Source organism: Notolepis coatsorum (assembly GCF_963971535.1).
Source record: "Notolepis coatsorum genome assembly, chromosome: 2".
Lineage (NCBI taxonomy): Eukaryota > Metazoa > Chordata > Actinopteri > Aulopiformes > Paralepididae > Notolepis > Notolepis coatsorum.
In genome coordinates, this window is record NC_140166.1 from 178,937,165 (window position 1) to 178,958,056 (window position 20,892).

Below are 20,892 nucleotides of genomic sequence, written 5' to 3' on the forward strand. Positions count from 1 at the left end.
GATTTCTGGCCGGCACCCAAAGTACAAGGTTGCAGAACAACAACAACAAAATGGTTTCAATGAGGAACGCTAACTAGGCCCACATTCCCTTTTAGGGAAACTTGGAAGGACAGTGTTTGAAACGTTCTTCCACAATATGAAAGGTGTCGAAAATGACCAACTGACTGATAAATGTCATACTATTAATTTTGCAAGGTTTTGGAGAAGGAGATTGCTTAAGAAGCCGCAAGCCCATTTAATTTGTCACAAACTGGGAGCCATTTACTTTCAATCCATCCAAAAAAGGCACTTGTACCAGTGTTGGTTTGCGAAAGAGGAAGTAGAAATTGTTAACATTTTGTTAGCAATGGTAGTTAAAGTTAACGGGGTTCATTAGAATATCTCTGAAGAATTCTATGTAGTTAACAATGTTGTACGTTAGGGGCTACATGTAATTTTTCAGAGACATGCTAATGTACCTCATTGACTTTCACTAGCATTGCTAATAAATGCTAACGATTTCTACTTCCAATATTTCCAAAATCATGGCTCTGGTGCCAGTGTTTTTTTAAACAATGGTTTCCAGCTTGTGAGAAATCAGAAGGGCTCTTTAAAACAAAGTGAACTGTTCCTTTAACACAGGGTTGTCGATCCATACATTTCCCCACAGTTACGTTATATACTGCATCACAGAAGCCCCCACAGACACACTCCCCCTCTCACCTGAAAGAGCCGGGAGAACACGTGGAAAGTGTAAACAGCCGAGGAGCCGTCGGTGTCAGACAACATCTGGTTGACATGGCAACGCCAGGCATCCTCCTCGTCGTCATAGGCAACGGGCTGGAATGCTGCCAGGATGGCAGAGAGGAAGGGAGAAGGGGGCGGAGAGGCCTGGATCTCTGGAAAACAGTCGCCGTCACCTTCATCCTGACTGGAAAACAAAAGACGAGCGACACGGGCCGCTGTCACCCGATTCTGTACCGGCGGGCAGGCAAGTGTAAACAGTAAACACACGCACATGTCCGGGATCTGTTGGTAAACAACCCTCACTCTCTCTCCATCACTCCTCTCTCCCTCTTTTCACTGCAGAGGATTTTTGCTGCAGTGTCTTTTTCCCCACAGCTCTAATCTGCTGCAGTGCTCTAGCACAAGAACAACATATGGAGCCATTAGCATTTTAGCATCATACAAGCAGCTCTCTCTCTCTCTCTCTCTCTGACTCACGCATGCAGATACTCACAGGCCTGTGGGACCAAAGAGCCTGAAGAAGCAGACTGTGTAGAAATATTTTAAGCCTGTGCTGCCGAGCTCCGTGGAGGACACGGTCTCTGTCCTCATCCTCACCTTAACTAGCGCCCCTCTCTCTCTCTCTCCCTCACTCTCTCTCTCCCTCTCCTTATCGCTCTCCTTGCTCTCCTGGTTGTCTGCAGCGCTGGCACGCCGGCAGTGCTGCTGCAAATGCTAACTGCACACTAGCGCACTGCACACTCGTCCTACCCAGGACTGCAGAGGGTTCCATCTGAGCCCAGCATACACACACACACACGCGCACAGCACTGCTCCAACACCGAGCAAGGCCCCAACCTCACACTGGGACAGTGTTGCCAAGTGCCTCTCTTTCAGGCTTCCCCCTTTCTCTCGCTCTCTCACACACATATCCTTAACCACACACACACTAATATAATATGATATAATATAAGATATGGACCGGTCCGTAGAGACCCACAGTGCTCAGAGGAATCATCGCTGGGAGTGCAACCAATCACACAAGCCATCAATCAAGCCAGACGTGGGTATATATGAAAGACCTTGAATCGTGCAGCAGGAGGTGGAGTGAGCGAGAGTGAGCCAGGTTCAAAAGGAATGTTACATAATTGATTCTTCCGCCTCTGAGAACTCAGTTTTGTTCCCTGGGTATGAAGAAAAAACACTTCTTCTTCTTGCTTTGTCAAGGAGCTGTCTTTTCAGGTTAAGAGCTGGGATGTTTTGAACTATGACCCTGCCCTGAATGTCTGTTTGTGCGGGGTCTTGAGTGATGGGGTTGAGTTCAGACTAATTGGTAGGGCTGCATGATATGGACAAAATATCGTACTGCAATTCTTTTTTTCCTGTTTATTTTTATTTGACAGATATTGCAATTGTGACTGTCTTGTACAAACTCATTGGGTTTGAGAGTTATTGAGTTAAGTGTTGGAATGTGTTTATTGAGGTAAAAAGTGTTGGAATGTGTATGAGTTATTGAGATAAGTGTTGGAATGTGCTCGAGAGTTATTGAGTTAAGTCACATATTCCAGGAGGCGTTAACAAAAAAAGAAATATATATATACACACACCGCAAAACTTTAATAGCCCGGCTTATATTTACTCCAATCACTGAACTTGGGACAGATGTCGTCTATATGGGACAGACCTTTAATTCTTTTCAAACATCTTTTGGACAGCCAAGATAGAAAATACTATCAAATGGTTTATTTAAACCAGCGTGAATATTCCTTGTATAAAGATGTGTTATATTATAACGAATAACATAGCATCCTTGTATAAAAATGTGTTATATTATAACGAATAACATAGCAATTACATATCAATTACAAATCCTTAATTTGATCTCACTCTGAGAGACGACGCTAGTAAATGTAATAAGAAATGTTTTCAGTTGCCAGTCTAGCACCCAGCCCACACACACACTCAGCAGCTCTGCTGTGCAGAGTCTGACCTTCAGCACTGGACAGTGTCCAGAATTTCAGGTCATACTTTGTGCCGCCATGGCGATCAGCGACTGAAGGAAAGTAATAATAACAAAATTAAAATGGCAACCAGATAAACTATTACTGTAGACCCAATTTCTTAGGAGACCAGCCTTTAACTAGCCACACCCGGCCCTTTAACTAGCCACACCCGGCCCTTTAACTAGCCACACCCGGCCCTTTAACTAGCCACACCCGGCCCTTTAACTAGCCACACCCGGCCCTTTAACTAGCCACACCCGGCCCTTTAACTAGCCACACCCGGCCCTTTAACTAGCCACACCCGGCCCTTTAACTAGCCACACCCGGCACAAAAGGGACAAGTGTCTATATGGGGCTTCTAATTTAAGTTTTACGGTATATATAATGATATCACACATCCAAACTCTTTAAAAGGTAGAATCTGTAATGCGGCTGTAAACAGAGAGCTCCTGGCAAAGGAGTCCCTCTTGGTGCTGTGCTTTGTTTACTACATTATTCTTTTCATTTGGTCTCATGTGTGAGTTGGATTCTAGGGGAGGGGTTGCTATTGCTGGCCACACCACACTGTGGATTTCTCCAGACCTCTGTTGGCAGAGCCTGAGGTGTGGCCAGCAATAGCAACCCCCTATACCCACTCAGATCCAACCCCCTATACCCACTCAGATCCAACCCACACAGAAACCAAAGAGTGGAGCCCCACCTTCAGAGACGGCCCAGATGGGAGCGGTGCCAACGATGAGCTCACCCATCATAGGAGCTCAAAAGTCGACTTCATTTCACAGAGGCCAAGCTAGCCACACACAGATACGCATTACCAGAATCAGACGTGCCCATAAAACCGCCCACACAGAGTGACACAGCAGCAGATATAGGCTTTCTATCAAACCAAATTAGATTATTCTGATGGAACAGTAGATAGTAGTTAGAATTAAAAGCTGTACCAGTAGACTTATGGTACACTCTAGACCATTAATGCCAATTACATTATGTTACTTACTGTATATTAAAAGGACAGTCACGTACAGACAACCGAAGATAAGATGTAGGGGTGCAACGATTTTGATTTTAATTTCAAAATTGAAGATGACGAGTGTTCAATTTCAGTTATGGAAACTAGACACAGAATTGATGACTTATGAGTCACATTATGTTTGGTGGACTACTTTTAGCGAGTAATAATGCAGGACCTCTTTAGGGGGGTCTTTAGTTACTTTAGTTTAGTTACTAGTTACTTTTAGCGAGTAAGTGTGTGAGCTCCAACCAGAGACGGGGGGGAACCGATATGCAACTATCCCTATAGCTACTTCAATAAGCAGACCTGGGTAGGGATGTCCCGATCAAGTTTTTTTGCTCCCGATCCGATCCCGATCATGTGATTTTGAGTATCTACCGATACGATCTTTCCCGATACGATAAAAATAATATTTTTTTTTTTTTTTTTTTCAACAAACATGACCATGTTCACGTCTTAAACTCATACTGAGGCCTTAGTTTTGGTTTTAAATTGCATATCATCATTAATTAATTTGTCACACAAGAGCAGAAGAATTTTGCCAAAACAAACCAATAGTATCCAGCTGCAGAACGGCAGACCAGCCACACTCTCAGACCCAAACGCATTTCCTTTGATTTAATTATACATCAAATGATTTATGTCAAGGATTGCAATGCCTCGCTTGAATGAAGTTAACTTTTCACCTGGATAACGTCAACATTTCAGGGTGAATGTAATGTGAGAAATTGGGATAAAAAAAAGAAAAAAAAATATTTATTTGGGCCTGAGAGTGTGGCTAGTCTGCCGTTCTGCAGCTGGATACTATGGCCTCAGTATGAGTTTAAGACATGAACATGGTCATGTTTGTTGATTTTTTTATTTATTTTTTTTTGGACATTTTTGGGACATCCCTAGACCTGAGACTCTACTATGAAATGAATGGGGTGAGACTGAAAATTACTTATACCAGTAAAAATAGAGGAGGCCTATTTGATTGAGCAACACATTTGCCATGTTTAGGGTCTTCGAAAACATATCGACATTTCAAACTCAAAATGTCATTCAGCAGATCTTTTATAAAAGGATATTTTTTACTTACTGATGACGAGACAACGATGCTAAGCTAGACTAATGATTTGGCTAGTTTTCAAATCAAATTGAGAAAACGTTTATTTACAATATTGAAATATTGATTCCTAATATTTAAGCAGTTGATTATTTGCTAATGCACTTGTCAGTTTCACAAATGACGTGAATGACGTGCGTTGAGTCGTCAGTGAGGACAACCAGCTGAGTGCCATCTTCATTACATACATTACACTCTTTGCTCCAACCTTTAGAACTCAAAGGAAACTAACATCACTTCTTTAAGACACGATGCATATTGCTATTGATTCTCCTGCTTCCCACAGGTCAGTGATTAGGGAAGCATTTTGTTTTGGCTTATGAAAACCTCGTCTAACAATTCTCTTGTTGATAAAAGAATGACTGGTTGCCAGGTCTGTATGTGCGTGTTATTATACTCCCACCCTCCCCCAGCAGTCAACACTAGTTACTAACATGACCGGTTACTTTCAACACAAATGTGCTGCCGTGTAAAGGGGGGGGGGGGTGTGCTGCGTTTACCACACATGACAAAATGCAAGCAACCAGGCATGCAGGGACAATGATAGTTTTATCTCGATTATCTTGTGTCCACGATTGTGCAACGACAAAATGGTAACTGAAATTGAAACTTGGTTAAATGGCCCGGCCCCGTTGAAAGCTCTGAAGGCTCTCTGCTCTCCTAACCTGGACATGGCCCTGTTTGAAAGCTCTGAAGGCTCTCTGCTCTCCTCACCTGGACATGGCCCCGTTTGAAAGCTCTGAAGGCTCTGCTCTCCTCACCTGGACATGGCCCTGTTTGAAAGCTCTGAAGGCTCTCTGCTCTCCTCACCTGGACATGGCCCCGTTGAAAGCTCTGAAGGCTCTCTGCTCTCCTCACCTGGACATGACCCTGTTTGAAAGCTCTGAAGGCTCTCTGCTCTCCTCACCTGGACATGGCCCTGTTTGAAAGCTCTGAAGGCTCTGCTCTCCTCACCTGGACATGGCCCTGTTTGAAAGCTCTGAAGGCTCTGCTCTCCTCACCTGGACGCGTGTTGCTTTTTAACAGCGGAGCAGTGCAAGAATGTGACAATTTGACCATGTGACCGCGGCAACGCGGGAGAGCGGCAGTGCGGAAATAGGCTGTCTCTAAGACAAACTCTAACCTTAACCAGCTCCTTAACAGCGCCTAAACTTAACCGTTCTAACCTTAACCAACTCCGAAACGATGCCTAACCTTAACCTTAACCATGCCTAACCTTAACCATAGAAAGAATATTGCCATTCTCTAAGACAAACTCTAACCTTAACCAGCTCCTTAACAGCGCCTAAACTTAACCGTTCTAACCTTAACCAACTCTGAAACAATGCCTAACCTTAACCATGCCTAACCTTAACCGGCGAAAGAATACACATTCAAAAAAAAAATTTGATGGGATTCGAACTCGTCAACAACGGACCACAGGACCGCTGCTCTGCCAGGTGAGCTGAAGCGCCGAATGAAAATCATGGCGGATTATGGCGGTTACATAATTCCGCAAGCTCTGCCGCTCTGCTCTGCCGCTCCGCTCTGCCGCTCCGCTCTGCGGTTGCCGCGCCTGCCGCGGGGCGTGTCGCAGCCAATCAGGGAAAACGCGGAAGCAAAAGCAGCACTGCTCCGCTGTTATTAAGCAATAGGCCACCTGGACATGGCCCTGTTTGAAAGCTCTGAAGGCTCTCTGCTCTCCTCACCTGGACATGGCCCCGTTTGAAAGCTCTGAAGGCTCTCTGCTCTCCTCACCTGGACATGGCCCCGTTTGAAAGCTCTGAAGGCTCTCTGCTCTCCTCACCTGGACATGGCCCTGTTTGAAAGCTCTGAAGGCTCTCTGCTCTCCTCACCTGGACATGGCCCTGTTTGAAAGCTCTGAAGGCTCTCTGCTCTCCTCACCTGGACATGGCCCTGTTTGAAAGCTCTGAAGGCTCTGCTCTCCTCACCTGGACATGGCCCTGTTTGAAAGCTCTGAAGGCTCTCTGCTAGGCCTGTCACGATAACACATTTTGCTGGGCGATTAATTGTCCCAGAAATTATTGCGATAAGTGATATTATTGCGGTTTTGAGAGAAATAATTTTTTTGAGAAATGCATTTCCCAAAAGTTTTCAATCAACTTTTCTTTTTTTTTTACTAATATAACGATTATAGCATAATAATGCAAGGAAACCGTTTCAAAGTGCAATAAACCTTTATTTAACATTGGAAGACATTTTAAATATCCTAAATTACTACCTAACCAATCAGATATGAGGTAGCGTCAGAAGCAGAGTAACCTCGTTCCCAGTTTTATCTCCGTGAGAGCAATGATAAAACGAGCAGAGCAATGTGTGTGGACAAGAGGCAGGTTGCTACGTTTACTGTAGGAAGGGGCTTTTAGTCCCATGTTTTTATTTTTTGCTTCGAAAAGAGGGACGTGGGACATTAGGTAAAATGGCTGTGCAGTATACAACCAAAAGCGGGACACCTGGTCACCCTAATTGTGGCTCGCGTTTGTTTACTGTGGCTCGCGGATTATGTGATGGGCAAGCTACTTGGAAAATGTAGTAAGCTACACTACCAGTTACTCTCGATTAAAATATAGCTCAACAATAATCAAATAAACACAAATATATACTATCTCTATTGGAATGGAGACTTTTCAGCACAGGATAAACTAGGGATGGGCAAAAAAAAACAGATCGATTGATCACATGATGTACTTGAGTACTCGTGGAGGAAAACGCTGTACAAAATAAACGTCTTTTCCGGTGTTTTAGACTTTGCTCTTTTATTTTGAAACCCACCGACCGGAAGTATTGTTGTTATTATCCTAGCAGAACCTATGAGCGGACAACTTGTGTCGTCCGGTTCTGTGTTTTTGAGCTAATGATAAAACAAATGTTGAGATTGTTGGTGAACAACTAACTTTAGGTTAGTTTTAACGTTAGCTACTAACGTTAGATGCAGCTACTACAGGCAATCAACGATGAGGAGGAAGCGTCATAGCATCAACGCTAGATCTTTAATCTTTATTTAGCAGTCCAGTTTCTCCGGGCAGTAGCGTATAGCGTTTGTTCACGCTACATCACTACTTGGGTCTAAAAATAGCTACACTACAAAGAACGCTACTTGGTTCAAAAGGAGCGACGCTACCATCACGCTACTGAGAAATGTAGTTAAGCTATGTAGCGTTGCTACTGCCCAACATACGCATGGTGCTCACAGGAGCTCCCGTGCTGTACTCTGTAGTAACGTCAGCGGCCCGCCTCCCCACACGGAGAGGTACTGGTTCCCGCCTCATTAAAACAAACACGCAAATAGCAATTAATTGCGCCCGTCAAAATCATTGCATTCATTTTCATTATTGCGCGATAAATTGATTTATTGCTTATTGCAACAGGCCTACTCTCTGCTCTCCTCACCTGGACATGGCCCTGTTTGAAAGCTCTGAAGGCTCTGCTCTCCTCACCTGGACATGGCCCTGTTTGAAAGCTCTGAAGGCTCTGCTCTCCTCACCTGGACATGCCGGAGAAGTCGGCCTCCTCCTCCTCACATCGCTCGTCCAGCTCCTTCAGGGCCAGCGTCACGTCCTCGTCACACACAGACCCGCAGGGGCTGTCCGGGACCGGGGGCAGGGGCGGCGGCAGGGCGGTCGGGGAGTCCTCCTCAAAAAGGGACCCCGGCGGGGTGTCTGTGGCCGGAGGGGGAGGGGGGGCCGGGTCCAGGTCGTCCTGGGGGTCCCGGGTGTCCGGCAGGTCACACAGGTCCGGCGGGTCAGAGGGCAGTGGGGGGGCGCTGCAAAACCCCGTGTCCTCGCTCACGCTGCTACTCAGCTCGTCCGCCGCTGTCACGCTCACGGCATCCTGTGAACACACAAGCCAGGAGGGGGCGCTCAGGAGCAGGCTCAGCAGGACATCCCCCACATATTACAGCTAAATCACTTATACGGCCAGCGGGACCGGTGAGTTGCCATGACAACGGTCTCCTCCTACAGCACGACGCGGGGCACAGGGTTTCACCCATTAACCTTTTATTGGAGCCTTTAAAGAATAAAACATTCTGAATTATACCCGGAATGTTTAAGTCAGCATTATCCAAGTGACTTTCACTTCCTGAGAGATATTAAGAAATTCACTTAATATGCTAGTGTCTCTCATGAGAACGAAGAAATCAATAAATGGGAGCCCAATATCAATCTATCACTCCGAGTTGGCTCTGAGAATGTGCCCTGAAGGCCAATAAAACACGCACCCCATGGTAAGATGGCAGTCAGTGAGAGCAAACAGGACAGCAGATAAATTAGATGCGTGTACTCTTGATGTCGCTCAATCCATAAGTTGATTTATAGATTGCACCTCATAACCATAGGCAAATATGGGAAATGACTGGCTTTGTAAACTACCAATTTATGGATCACAATTCATCACCACATAGGGTTAAATATGGGAAATGACACATGGCTTTGTAACACAGGTAATAAAACAACTAGGAGTTAAAGGCTATAATACAGTCACAGTGCATTTCCATGACATTTGTTGACATTTGAAAACGCCTGCAATTAGTGTACAAAACATATTTACCATTGATGTAATTCTTAGAATTATTCTATCTCATATCAACAGCAGTGAAACAGTAATTGACCCATCTCAAACCTGCCCTCTATTCTTGATCCTACAAGTACAGCTGTTGTTTCCTTCAGACAAAGTTGTCCAGAGGGAAGCAACGGTTGTGATTAAATGATAAAGAGAAGAGGGCGGGGTTTATTCAGTTATGAAAATATAGTGTATACCTTTTAAAAGGTGAGATATGTCACTCAAATACTGTGAATTTCAACAGATCCCACCGACGTCCTCGCATTGCTAAAAATGCAAAAGATTTCTACCACCAATATCGCAAAAACTAAAAACTTTTTGCGAAACATCAGATAGGCTTCCTTACAATAAAGCGAAGTGTTCCTTTAAAATGTTCAGTGTAGGAGCCTAAACGTCACCGCAGTGGAGAGAACGTCACCGTAGTGGAGAGATCGTCACCGCAGTGGAGAGAACGTCACCGTAGTGGAGAGAACGTCACCGTAGTGGAGAGAACGTCACCGTAGTGGAGAGATCGTCACCGTAGTGGAGAGAACGTCACCGCAGTGGAGAGAACGTCACCGTAGTGGAGAGATCGTCACCGTAGTGGAGAGATCGTCACCGTAGTGGAGAGAACGTCACCGTAGTGGAGAGAACGTCACCGCAGTGGAGAGATCGTCACCGTAGTGGAGAGAACGTCACCGCAGTGGAGAGAACGTCACCGTAGTGGAGAGATCGTCACCGTAGTGGAGAGAACGTCACCGTAGTGGAGAGAACGTCACCGTAGTGGAGAGAACGTCACCGTAGTGGAGAGAACGTCACCGTAGTGGAGAGAACGTCACCGTAGTGGAGAGAACGTCACCGTAGTGGAGAGAACGTCACCGTAGTGGAGAGATCGTCACCGTAGTGGAGAGAACGTCACCGTAGTGGAGAGAACGTCACCGTAGTGGAGAGAACGTCACCGTAGTGCACAGAAAGATAACACTTTTAACTAGAGGCCTTAAAGGGGCACTTCACCGAAAACCACAGCAATTTAAACTGCTCTCTCAATAGGGAAGGGATTGCTATTTTTGCATCTACATCACTTCATTGAGCTGTAAATAACACCACACAAGGATTCAGTGTCCTCTGATGACATCACTGCAGGCCATATTAAAAATGCATTAACTCTCAATAACTGTCGAGACTAAATGAATGTGTGCAAAACAGTTTAAAGCCTTGGGATATGTGCGAGATTATGTGCAGGATTCACCATTGTTTTTCGGTGAAGTGCTCTTTAAGACGGCACTAGGGTATCGATAGGATTCCATCAGATGTCCGTGCCAAGCCACGTCAAGGTATACGACGCAGAACGAGGGGTTTCCAGACAGACAGATAAATCCCATCACGCAAAGTGACCCGGCTTCACACGTCCGTAGAAGCGAGTACGTCGGGGGAACGACGCAGAGAGAGGCTCTAATTGAAAGTCCTTGTTTTCTTTAGTCCCCCCCCCCCCTCCATTCTACCTTTATTTAAGAGTCAAATGCATTAGGAAAGCCAAGTGTGTGGCATGCGGCCACGCCGGTGCGTCAGCGAGCGACAGTGGCTATATTACAGGAAGCTTTTAGGAGCGATCGCAGAGGGGATGAGTAAGAAGTGTATTGATGGTTTTATCCGGAGCCTCATTACGCTAAGAGCTGCCGGAGCGGCCGTCGTGATGGACCAGATGTCCTTGGGGTGATATTGAGAACCGCGGGCCGAGGCGATGAGCTCATACTGAGGAGCGCTCCATTCATTGCCGCGCGTTCATACAGAGGATCACAGGGGACGCCGACTGAATGGGCCCCCGGTGGACAGGGACACCCTCTCCGAGGTTTCATTCACAAGAGTCCTCCGCTGCGTTTGTACACGGGAGACGGCGAGAGATATACGAGCATCGTGGCGGGTGAAGAAAATGAATGGGCTTGAGGATTACACCTCGTTAAAATGCCTGTCTGGAGTAAACGAGGTGCAAGGAGACCCAATGTACTTGTGATGTGCGGTTAGTATAAGTAGCACCCCATTAGTCGAGTTAGTGACCAAAGCTGTTAGTTCAAAGACAAGACTTGCAGCATGTTAATAAAATAGAAACAACTCCATAGGTCGATGACAATGTGTTCATCTTTTTTCTCAATCTCATTATGGGAAATGCGCATACCGTCTTCTCCAGAGTCAGAGAAGAAGATAAATACAAATGTCCTCTCTGTACGTTCAGTAGAAAGCTATGTGGCTGCAAGCTAGCCTAGCTTAGCACAAATGAATGAAAGCAAATACGGATCAGCTAGCCTAGCTGTTAGCCAAAAACTCCTTTTCCCAGATTAAATTTGCGATTATAATTATATATTTTTTTAAGCAGCCCCACAGATGTTTATTGTAAAATGCATCTTGCATCTGGCCTACGCATGGGTCTTTTCGGGACACCAAGTCTGAAAATGTTTCTTTTTACCTGGGAATCGATACCGGTACCCAACGGTACCTTTTTTTCTGTACTTTACTCTCCCTCTCTGAAGTCTAAACGTCACAACACACAATCTAAAACCCCGTACCTCCCTCTCCCAAACCGATCTTGTATCTCAATGGGACTTCCTGGTTAAATTATTATTATACATTTTTTTTATTAAAAAAAGAGATTTTTTTGCATCATTTGCATCATTCCAAATCGCGATTTCGATTTAAAATCGATTAATCGTGCAGCCCTAAATTAGTATTCATCTTCTTGTTGGACTCTGGAAAAGACTAAGCGCATTTCCCATAATGTTGGTGTGTTCCTTTAAGTGCATTCCATTTTTTTTTTTTACATATTTGTGCCTTCTACTTTAACATACCAATTCTACCGGACTTATACTCACACATTAGTCTGCCGACGACAAGGAGCTGGTGTCCAAACGCTCAAGTACCTAATGTGTTTGGAACGTTGACGTTCCCCAGTTACAGCAGTAACAGCTGACCTGAGGTGAGCGGTTTTATTTTTCAACAATGATCTCTCCCCCCACAAATCATCCAAGCAAAGCCCCGGCAACCGAGCGAGCGACTAGTAAAGACAGTTTAGGAGCCCCCCAGCCCCCAGCGCCCCCCCCCCCCCCCCCCCCACAGCCAGAAGCAAAGCTACCAAAGCAGAGAAGAGGCGGAGGGAGACAGAAAGCGGAAGAGACCAGCCCACAGAGCTCCGTCCAGAGGGTACTGGACCAGCGCCAGAGACAAACACCGGCAGCCTGCCTCTGTCCAACAGAGAGAGAGGGGGCAGATGACCCTCCTGTCTAAACCACAGAGGAACAAAGAAAGCAACACAAAGGAGGCAGATGAAGAGATTAGAGAAGAAAAGGGAGAGAGACAGAGACAGAGACAGAGACAGAGACAGAGACAGACAGAGAGAGAGAGAGAGAGAGAGAGAGAGAGAGAGAGAGAGAGGGGCTAGAAGGCCCCCGAGCACCACAGTTTATTGTTGTTCCCGATTGATCGCACCTCAGGCAGCTGGCTGCTGGCGCTGTCTGAGTGGGCCAGCTCCAGGAGAGGGCTGTCCAGACGCGGCAGGGAGGGCAGGACGGTGGCCTCCTCTGTCAGGGCGCTGCTGCTGGACGACTCCTGGGACTGCTGCAGGGAGTCCACGTGATTGGACGTGGCGTCGTCCGTGGCCGAGTCGCTGTTCAGCTGGAGAGAAGGAAGGAAAGAGGAGAAACAAGGATAGAAGGGTCAGAGTCTCCTCACGGGGTACAGTCCTCACGGGGTACACGTCATGTGAGGTTATCTGGCCATCCAGTTCTGAATACAGTAAGAGACAGGGAGGTTGCTTTTTTTCAAAACTAAACAAACAAACTCTAAAGAATTTAGGAATAATTTGTTTCAATGTATTCAAAACTCAGACAAACTCAGGGTTTAGTGTCCCTAATTGATTATCTGTTCATCAGAGCAGTGCCTAATGGCATGTAAGGTCCTAAACCAAGCCATAAAGCAGCCTACACAACCATTTAATTTCAGTGTTATTGTACAGTCTTTTCATGAGGACACAATCACCCGGTGTTAATTACAGTACAGTAAGATTCACAACAGAGATATGATCATGTTAGTGGGTCTGACTAGTGGGTGTCCGTGAGGGAGACAGAACAAGTACATAGTCAATATTTGGGAAATATTAGATTTTCCAAAATTCAATTGTTGGAAGATTTTAACAGATTTTCAACATGAAATAGCTATTCTAAGTGCCATCCACTATCTGTTATGTAGAAACTTTACTAATGCTTCAGTATCAAGGGTCACTTGAAAACATGGCATGTTTAGTCTGTTAGTTGTCGCAGGCAAAAAGTTAAATCATGCTTTTATTTTAATTTTTTATCTTTTTCCCCGAATTTTCTCCCCTCCCAATGTTAGTCGTTATGCCAATTCCCAATCCCCTTCCTGGTCGCTGCGCACTTACCCCCCACAGTCGGTCTGGGAGAGTGGAGGCTACCACGTGCTTCCTCCGACACACGTCCAGCCAATCAACCGCTTCTTTTCACCTGGCAGCGCGGATTCTCACTGAGAGGGCGTAGCGTGTGGAAGGATCACACTATCCCACTTAGATCCTATCCGCGCTTAGCAGGCGGCCCGACCGAACTGTAGGAGTCGCTGTTTACAACGACCCGGACCCACCCCGCCAGCTTCTCCCACCCTATAATACTGCCAATTGTATTAGTGTGAACGGCCAGCCAAGCTGGTGACAACCCCGGAGCTGTGAGCTGGATTCGAACAGGCGAATCCAGCCGCTCCGGGGTTGGTGACGAACGCAATCTCCGTTACGCCACCTGACCGCCCCTTGCTTTTTTTCTTTTAACAATATTTCTTTCCCGATGCATAGTATATTCAAATTCAAATGTAAATTCAGTAAAATGCTGCATGCTCACTGTCGTATTGGTACAGTGTAATACTGGACATTAAGACTGCAATTCGTTCAATTGAGGCAAACGGCTAGAGTCACAAGCTCATTCTCACAGCCGACTACCAAGAGCAGAGGAGGAAACCAGATGAGGAAAGAAGAGTGTCAACAGCATTATATACAGCAAAGCAAAGAGAAGTGAGTGAGAAGCAGCCAGAATATATTGGGATTAAAAAACCAAAACAATGCTGGGTCAAGGGTCATGCTCACAAAAAGGAACATGCTGCTGTTATTCTGGAGACTATTCCTAGTTAATGTGTCAATTAGACATGACATTGTATGACGTTTTATCCAATTGTAAAGCTCATCTAATTGCGAGATCAGATTAAGTCAAATGTTGCAGTCATTTAGAAAATAAATGAATCAGGAGATGACGTAAAACTGATTCAACTGTACTGAAAAAGAATTTGAAACTCAACTCTTACTGGACTTTCTGCTGGACTTTCCATCTTACCATCTGGGGAGAAGCGAGTAAGACAACAGCACTACTTTGGCAGTGAGGAGACAGTGGGACCAAGACTATAGGGTGAAGGGGTGTCGTCTACCACCAGCGAAGAAGCAAGCGTCTAGCCGCTGCCCATACCGGGCTCTGCCTGGCAGCAGTTCAGCCCAGAGCGTGCACACACACACACACCATGCCAGCGGGCTGTGTGAGGAGCGTGGTAGCGGGGAGAGGGTGGGGGACGGAGCACCCCGGTCGGGGGTGAGACTTACGAGGCCAGAAGAGCGGGTGAGAATCTGGCTAGCGCTCAGTACCTCCTCCTCCGACGACTCGTCCGTGTCCTCCTGGTTGGTGAGGTTGAGGCTGGGCGTGCTGCCTGTGTACTGGCACTCCTGCAGAGACGGAGTGTCCCCTTTGTCCATGCTGTCCAGGGAGCGCCGCCGCACGCCCCAATTGAAGTTGTCCATGCTCTCCCCCTGCAGGACGCAACGGGGAAACGGCAAAGTCAGTCACGCACGTAGCGGTTTTTAACAGATCAGGTATTTAAGGATTTTTCCAGTGCCACAAATCAAGAACGTAACAAGGAAACGCAGCACAAAACACGAACATTAAACATGCCAGAATTAACCAACATAACCATTTTTAATAGTGAATCAGCGGATAAGCAGATTCTTTTCACCATGAGCTTTTTGGGATGAAGTACCGGTAAATACATAAATAAATTAATACATAAATAAAATAAAAAGGGGAGGGCTTAAGACAACCGCAGCAGCACAAAGACAACATCTAGGGATCAAAAAGTCAATACAGCACTTCACTGGAGCACAACATGAATGATTGTAAACAGGGTGGAAGCATCGCCTGACAGACAGCGGGGCACCAGGCTGGTCGACTGGCCCACAGACTTACCTGCAACTCCTTGTGGCAAGAGAAGGGGGAAGGACACGTGTGTTAGAAAGACTAGAGGACACGTTACCAAAGACCGAGACACTGTTTACTACCACACACGTCGTATACAGACACTGAGAAGGAAACGATCTGTCCGAATACAAGACTGTAGAGTTCTGGCAACATATTTTGGCTAAATATGCCTCGTTTTATAAAAATGTGTATTGATAACATAGTGCTGTAATAAAATATTCAAATAAATATGCATGATCAAGTTTAACAACGTGTGCTTTTATTTTGATATTACTTAATTACGCTATACATTAAGTGTGGGGTCGCCAAAGAAAGATCGTTGTGGTATAAAAAAAGCTTGAGAACCCCTGCTGGATGGAATATAAATGAAGTGAAGAAACAAATGGTTGTGTATATGTGTGTGTGTGACATCAGGGTGAAAGGACTATTCAACAGAGATCCACAACAACACTCACCTCAGCGTCCTCCAGCTCCACGTCCAGGAAGTCGAAGTCCTTGAAGACGCCAAACTGCTGCTCGCTGCCGTCGTCCCCCTGGCCCTCCTCATCCCTCACCACCTCCTCCGCGGTAGGGATCAGGCTGGTCTGCTGGTCCCCGGCATCCAGGTCCTCGCTGGAGGAGAACACCACCTGCACATGTGATGGAGGAGAGAGAGAGGCTTCGTTACCAAAATAGTGAAAGACGCGTAACTCGTATTATCAAGTTGAAATAAAAGGAGATCAAATACGGTACGCGATGACCTAGAATGACATGACGAGGACAGGACGTGAGTTCTCAGAGAGGGAGTTCAGCGCAGGGAGTACGTCATTTGCCTCCCAGTGGGTAAAGCGGAAAGCCATTTTCAGACTCATCCGGGTCTCATCATTCTAGGTCATAACAGCTGTGTTTTAAGATTCAAGATTCAAGATGTATTTGTCACGTACATACAAAAGACATGTAGTGAAATGAAGGTGGCCATGCCCGCCTCGATTGTGCAAAAAATACAAATAATAAGATAGAATAAAATTAAATGGATAATAAAATAGACATGCTAAAAAGTAAGAATAAAATACAATACAATGCTAAGCTTAAGAATTAAGGTAAGGGCGGTCAGGTGGCGTAGCGGAGATTGTGCGCGTCACCAATGCAAGAGGCTGCGGTCTCGACTCCCGGAGAGTCAGCATTGCCTTGGCTTGGGCTGATCGCTATACTAACTCGTTTGGCTGAGTTAGGGGGAGGGAAGCCGTGGGTGGGTCCTGGGCGTTGTGGACAGCGACCCCTACAGTTCGGTCGGGGCGCCTGCACAGCGAGGGTAGGATCTGGAGAGAGGTAGTGCGACCTTCCGCACGTTACACTCTCGCCCAGTGAGAATCTGCGCTGCCAGGCTGGCTGCCGGCTGGCTGCACATGCGTCGGAGGAAAGCATGCGACAGTCTCCGGCCTCTCGGACCAACAGTAGGGGGGGGGTGCGCAACAACCAGGAAGGGGGTTGGGAATTGGCATAACTAATAGTGGGATGGGAGAAAAATCGGAAAAAGGAGGGGGGAAAAGATAATAAAAAAAAAAATTAAGGTAAAGTACTATATACAATAATTATACTAATGTACAGTTATGTTTCTTAAAGTGAAAATGTTTGTAGTGTGTGTGTTCATGTGTGCTTGTGTGTGGCGAGATCAGTGTTTTAAGATGTTTTAAGATGTGTTTTTAAATCAGTGAATTTACAGAGACCTTTTCAGAAGCTTTAGAATAGGAGAAGAGCCTTACAGATGGGTTTTTGGGAATGCCGGACTCCGGACCACACAGAGACAAGACGTTCATCAGTTTCTCTCTGGTTCTTCTCTGCAAAACCAAACGATCAGACAACATGAGGGGGGGAAAAAAGAACACATTTTGACATAAGAGCATCGATCCACACCACTCTGCAATACAAACCCAGTTATAATAATTAATACAAGGTACGAGATAAGATATGCCCCCATCAGATCATTATGATAAGAGTATCTATCCACATAGCTCTGCGATACAAAATTTTGTTATAATAATGTATACATAAGTCGCAGTGTTTTTTCTCTATAATATAGTGGCAGTATCTAGTAGCATGGGGGGGGGACAGAATTAGATCAGCAAGCTGCTCCAATACATTCAATAGTGCAGACAAGATGTCTCAACTTCAATTGAAACGTTGTAACGTTGTGTCTATTGCACCATTGTATCTGCACCAAGAAATGTCTTGGAGCAGCATGCTGTTGTGTGGATCTCCTCGTTTGTCCCAGTTGATTCTCATCCTGTACCAGCACTCAGGTGGATGTGCATATAGCCTTACTTGAATCAGTAATATAGCATCCAAGTAATATAGTGGCAGCGTAGGCATTAATTTTGAGACCTGCTGAAAGCTCACTAGGCCAGAACTAGCATTTCTTCATGAATTAAAAAGGTCTTTTGGTTCAGTGGTTTCTCTCGTCTCAGTAAATACCTGAGAGAGCTGAGGCCTCTTCCAGCTGACGGGCACCAGTCCGTTGGAGTTGGAGCCAGAGGAGGTGGAGGAGGTGCTCCTGGTCACAGCGATAACCTGCGGCTTCCCATTCCGCCCCACTGCAGTGCGCTGGTCGCCATACTTATGCCCTATGATGGGCGTCTACGGAGTCACAATTTAAGAACAGTCAAATAATAGATATTTCACTACATCTGGTGGGGGTGTGATTAGGGATGCACCGATCAGATATTGATATCGGATATCGGCCCCGATATGACAAAAATAGCTAGATCGGGTATCGGCAACAATTGCATTACATTTCTTTTATTTCTTTTTATAATAAATAACAATTCAGTACATTTATATCGATGTGTTAATCTGTTACATTTTGTTTCACTAAGTTAGGAAAGTAATGTTTTAAGTCAAGCCTGATGTTGCCTTGCACAAAAGAATGATCCCAGTCTCTTCACACAGTGAGGCATACAGTTTATTAATTGAACAACAGGTATATCGGATCGGTACTCGGTATCGGCCGATACCCAAAGCCCAGGTATTGGTATCGGGACTGAAAAAGTCAGCTCGGTGCATCCCTAGGTGTGATCAACATGTTTAATGGTGGAAAGACAGAGTGATGAAAGTGATCAGGAGGGGGAGAGTGAGAGCAGGAGAGAGAGGGAGGAGTCGAGATTAAGAGGGGCTGACCTCCGATATGTCAAAGTGGAAGTCCAGCGTCTTGCCGGGCAGCTCTTTGGAGGAGTTGTTGAAGATGCGCGTGAAGGCGATCTCCGGAGAGCCAGAGGACTCGGCGCTGTAGGAGCGCTGCACCTCGTCGGGAACCACCAGGCTGGCCGAGCGAGACACCACCAGCTTCAGAATGTTCTGAGCCTCCTTCCAGTATGGGCTCTGTGAAGAAAACAAGTGTATAAGTGGGTCTTTTGTGAGATAATAAGGCTGTGTGGGCGCTTTCAGGATAATGTGAGTGTGGGAGTGGACGAGACAACCGAATCACGCGCTCCCACAGAAAGCAGGCTCTGGACTAGACTCCAGAGTGACCGTTTCCATACTGTAACACTGTACTGCATCCTACGCTGTAGAGGCCTACGTCACTTACAGACAACCTTAAAATGACTCGCACACGAGATCACACACACACATGCAAGCATAAGGAGTCACACAGACACACACACACAAATGCACTTGTACAAAAGACTGAGCTGGTGTGTGCGATAGTGAACGAGAGTGAAGAATGAGCCTGAGGCGGTGCGGGGTAGAGTGGCAGCGGGTGAGCGAGGAGCACGCAGAGCTTCAGGTCAGGGCAGGAAAAAGAGCTCCCATAAAGAACCACAGCATGACCCCGTTTAATACACGATTCTTTAAGTTCATCACTCTTCACAGACAGAGGCATTCTTTTATTCACATACACATTATGCTCACACACACGCATAGGGAGTCATTATGCTCACACACACGCATAGGGAGTCTATTGAAAAGCAGCACGTTATACACGCAAAGAATGTCCTGTTTTAGAAGGCATTGTATCTCTGCATTTGTCCGTCTATTCATTCCAGTATGGTCTATGCCAGCCATTCACAGTTGCTGTTGATCTGGATGCTTGCTTGCTTGCTTGCGTGCGTGCGTGCGTGCGGGGGTGAGAGCTCACCTGAACATATTTGCCGATGATCTTCATGATCTCCAGGTTGAACTGCTTGACGGGGGCTGCCGATAGGTCGATGTGACTCAGCAAGCTGTAAATGATCTGCAGCAGGGATTGCTGCATGCTGGGAAGGCCCTTCTCTAGTAACTGATATATCAGAAGAAAAAATAGTTAGAAACAGACTCATCAAAATACATTTGATCAAAATGTTATGATTTTAAGATATAGACATATTCTGTTGATTAACGGCAACAATGGCATATGGTCTAAGTCTAATCTTTGCCATGCAGACCTAATACTAGTGCCGTTTACCTCGGCGAGGTGGGTGACCAGGTTGAAGGTGATAATGCTACTACTAGTGCCGTTTACTTCGGCGAGGTAGGTGACCAGGTTGAAGGTGATAATGCTACTACTAGTGCCGTTTACTTCGGCGAGGTAGGTGACCAGGTTGAAGGTGATAATGCTACTACTAGTGCCGTTTACCTCGGCCAGGTAGGTGACCAGGTTGAAGGTGATAATGCTACTACTAGTGCCGTTTACTTCGGCGAGGTAGGTGACCAGGTTGAAGGTGATAATGCTACTACTAGTGCCGTTTACCTCGGCCAGGTAGGTGACCAGGTTGAAGGTGATAATGCTACTACTAGTGCCGTTTAACCCGGCCAGGTAGGTGACCAGGTTGAAGGTGATAATGCTACTACTAGTGCTGTTTACCTCGGCCAGGTAGGTGACCAGGTTGAAGGTGATCTCTGCGAAGGCATCGTGGAGGTAGCGACAGACCACGTTGATCCAGTTGGTGCAGTCGCGGGAGTAGCTGTGCGCGCTGTACAGGCTCATCATGTGAGCCAGGTTGGACAGTGTGGCCGACTTCTCTTCGGCACACACCTTGGCTATCTTATCAGCCGTCTCCTTGCAGAAGGGAGTGGGGCTGTCAAAGTGCTGGATGAGGTGCGGCAGGAGGCACAAGATGTTCAGAGGGAAACCTGCGGAGACGTCACAGGGGAAAAGAGTATATTTTGTTAATGACGTGCGAGAAGTTTACACGAGAACTAGGTGTGAAAGCAAAGAGTCCTAAAGGTAACACCATTTAAGTATAGGCACTGTGCCTTTATCTGCCACCTGTGTTACGTCATCAT

The 20,892-nt window shown here is 46.1% G+C and overlaps 1 protein-coding gene across 16 annotated transcripts in view; it reads right to left on the reverse strand.

The window, feature by feature from the left end:
* fryl (furry homolog, like) overlaps positions 1-20,892 on the reverse strand; it is a 182,873-nt gene that overhangs the window by 19,745 nt on the left and 142,236 nt on the right. For all 16 annotated transcript variants that reach the window (XM_084307769.1, XM_084307770.1, XM_084307765.1 and 13 more), the window contains 10 exons: positions 20,471-20,739; positions 19,766-19,906; positions 18,808-19,008; positions 18,106-18,267; positions 17,397-17,471; positions 16,110-16,283; positions 15,006-15,209; positions 12,845-13,030; positions 8,313-8,659; positions 703-910 (listed from right to left, as the gene is read on the reverse strand). In XM_084307769.1, coding sequence (XP_084163895.1) covers positions 703-910; positions 8,313-8,659; positions 12,845-13,030; positions 15,006-15,209; positions 16,110-16,283; positions 17,397-17,471; positions 18,106-18,267; positions 18,808-19,008; positions 19,766-19,906; positions 20,471-20,739 — 1,967 coding nt within the window. The remainder of the gene's footprint in view (positions 1-702; positions 911-8,312; positions 8,660-12,844; positions 13,031-15,005; positions 15,210-16,109; positions 16,284-17,396; positions 17,472-18,105; positions 18,268-18,807; positions 19,009-19,765; positions 19,907-20,470; positions 20,740-20,892) is intronic.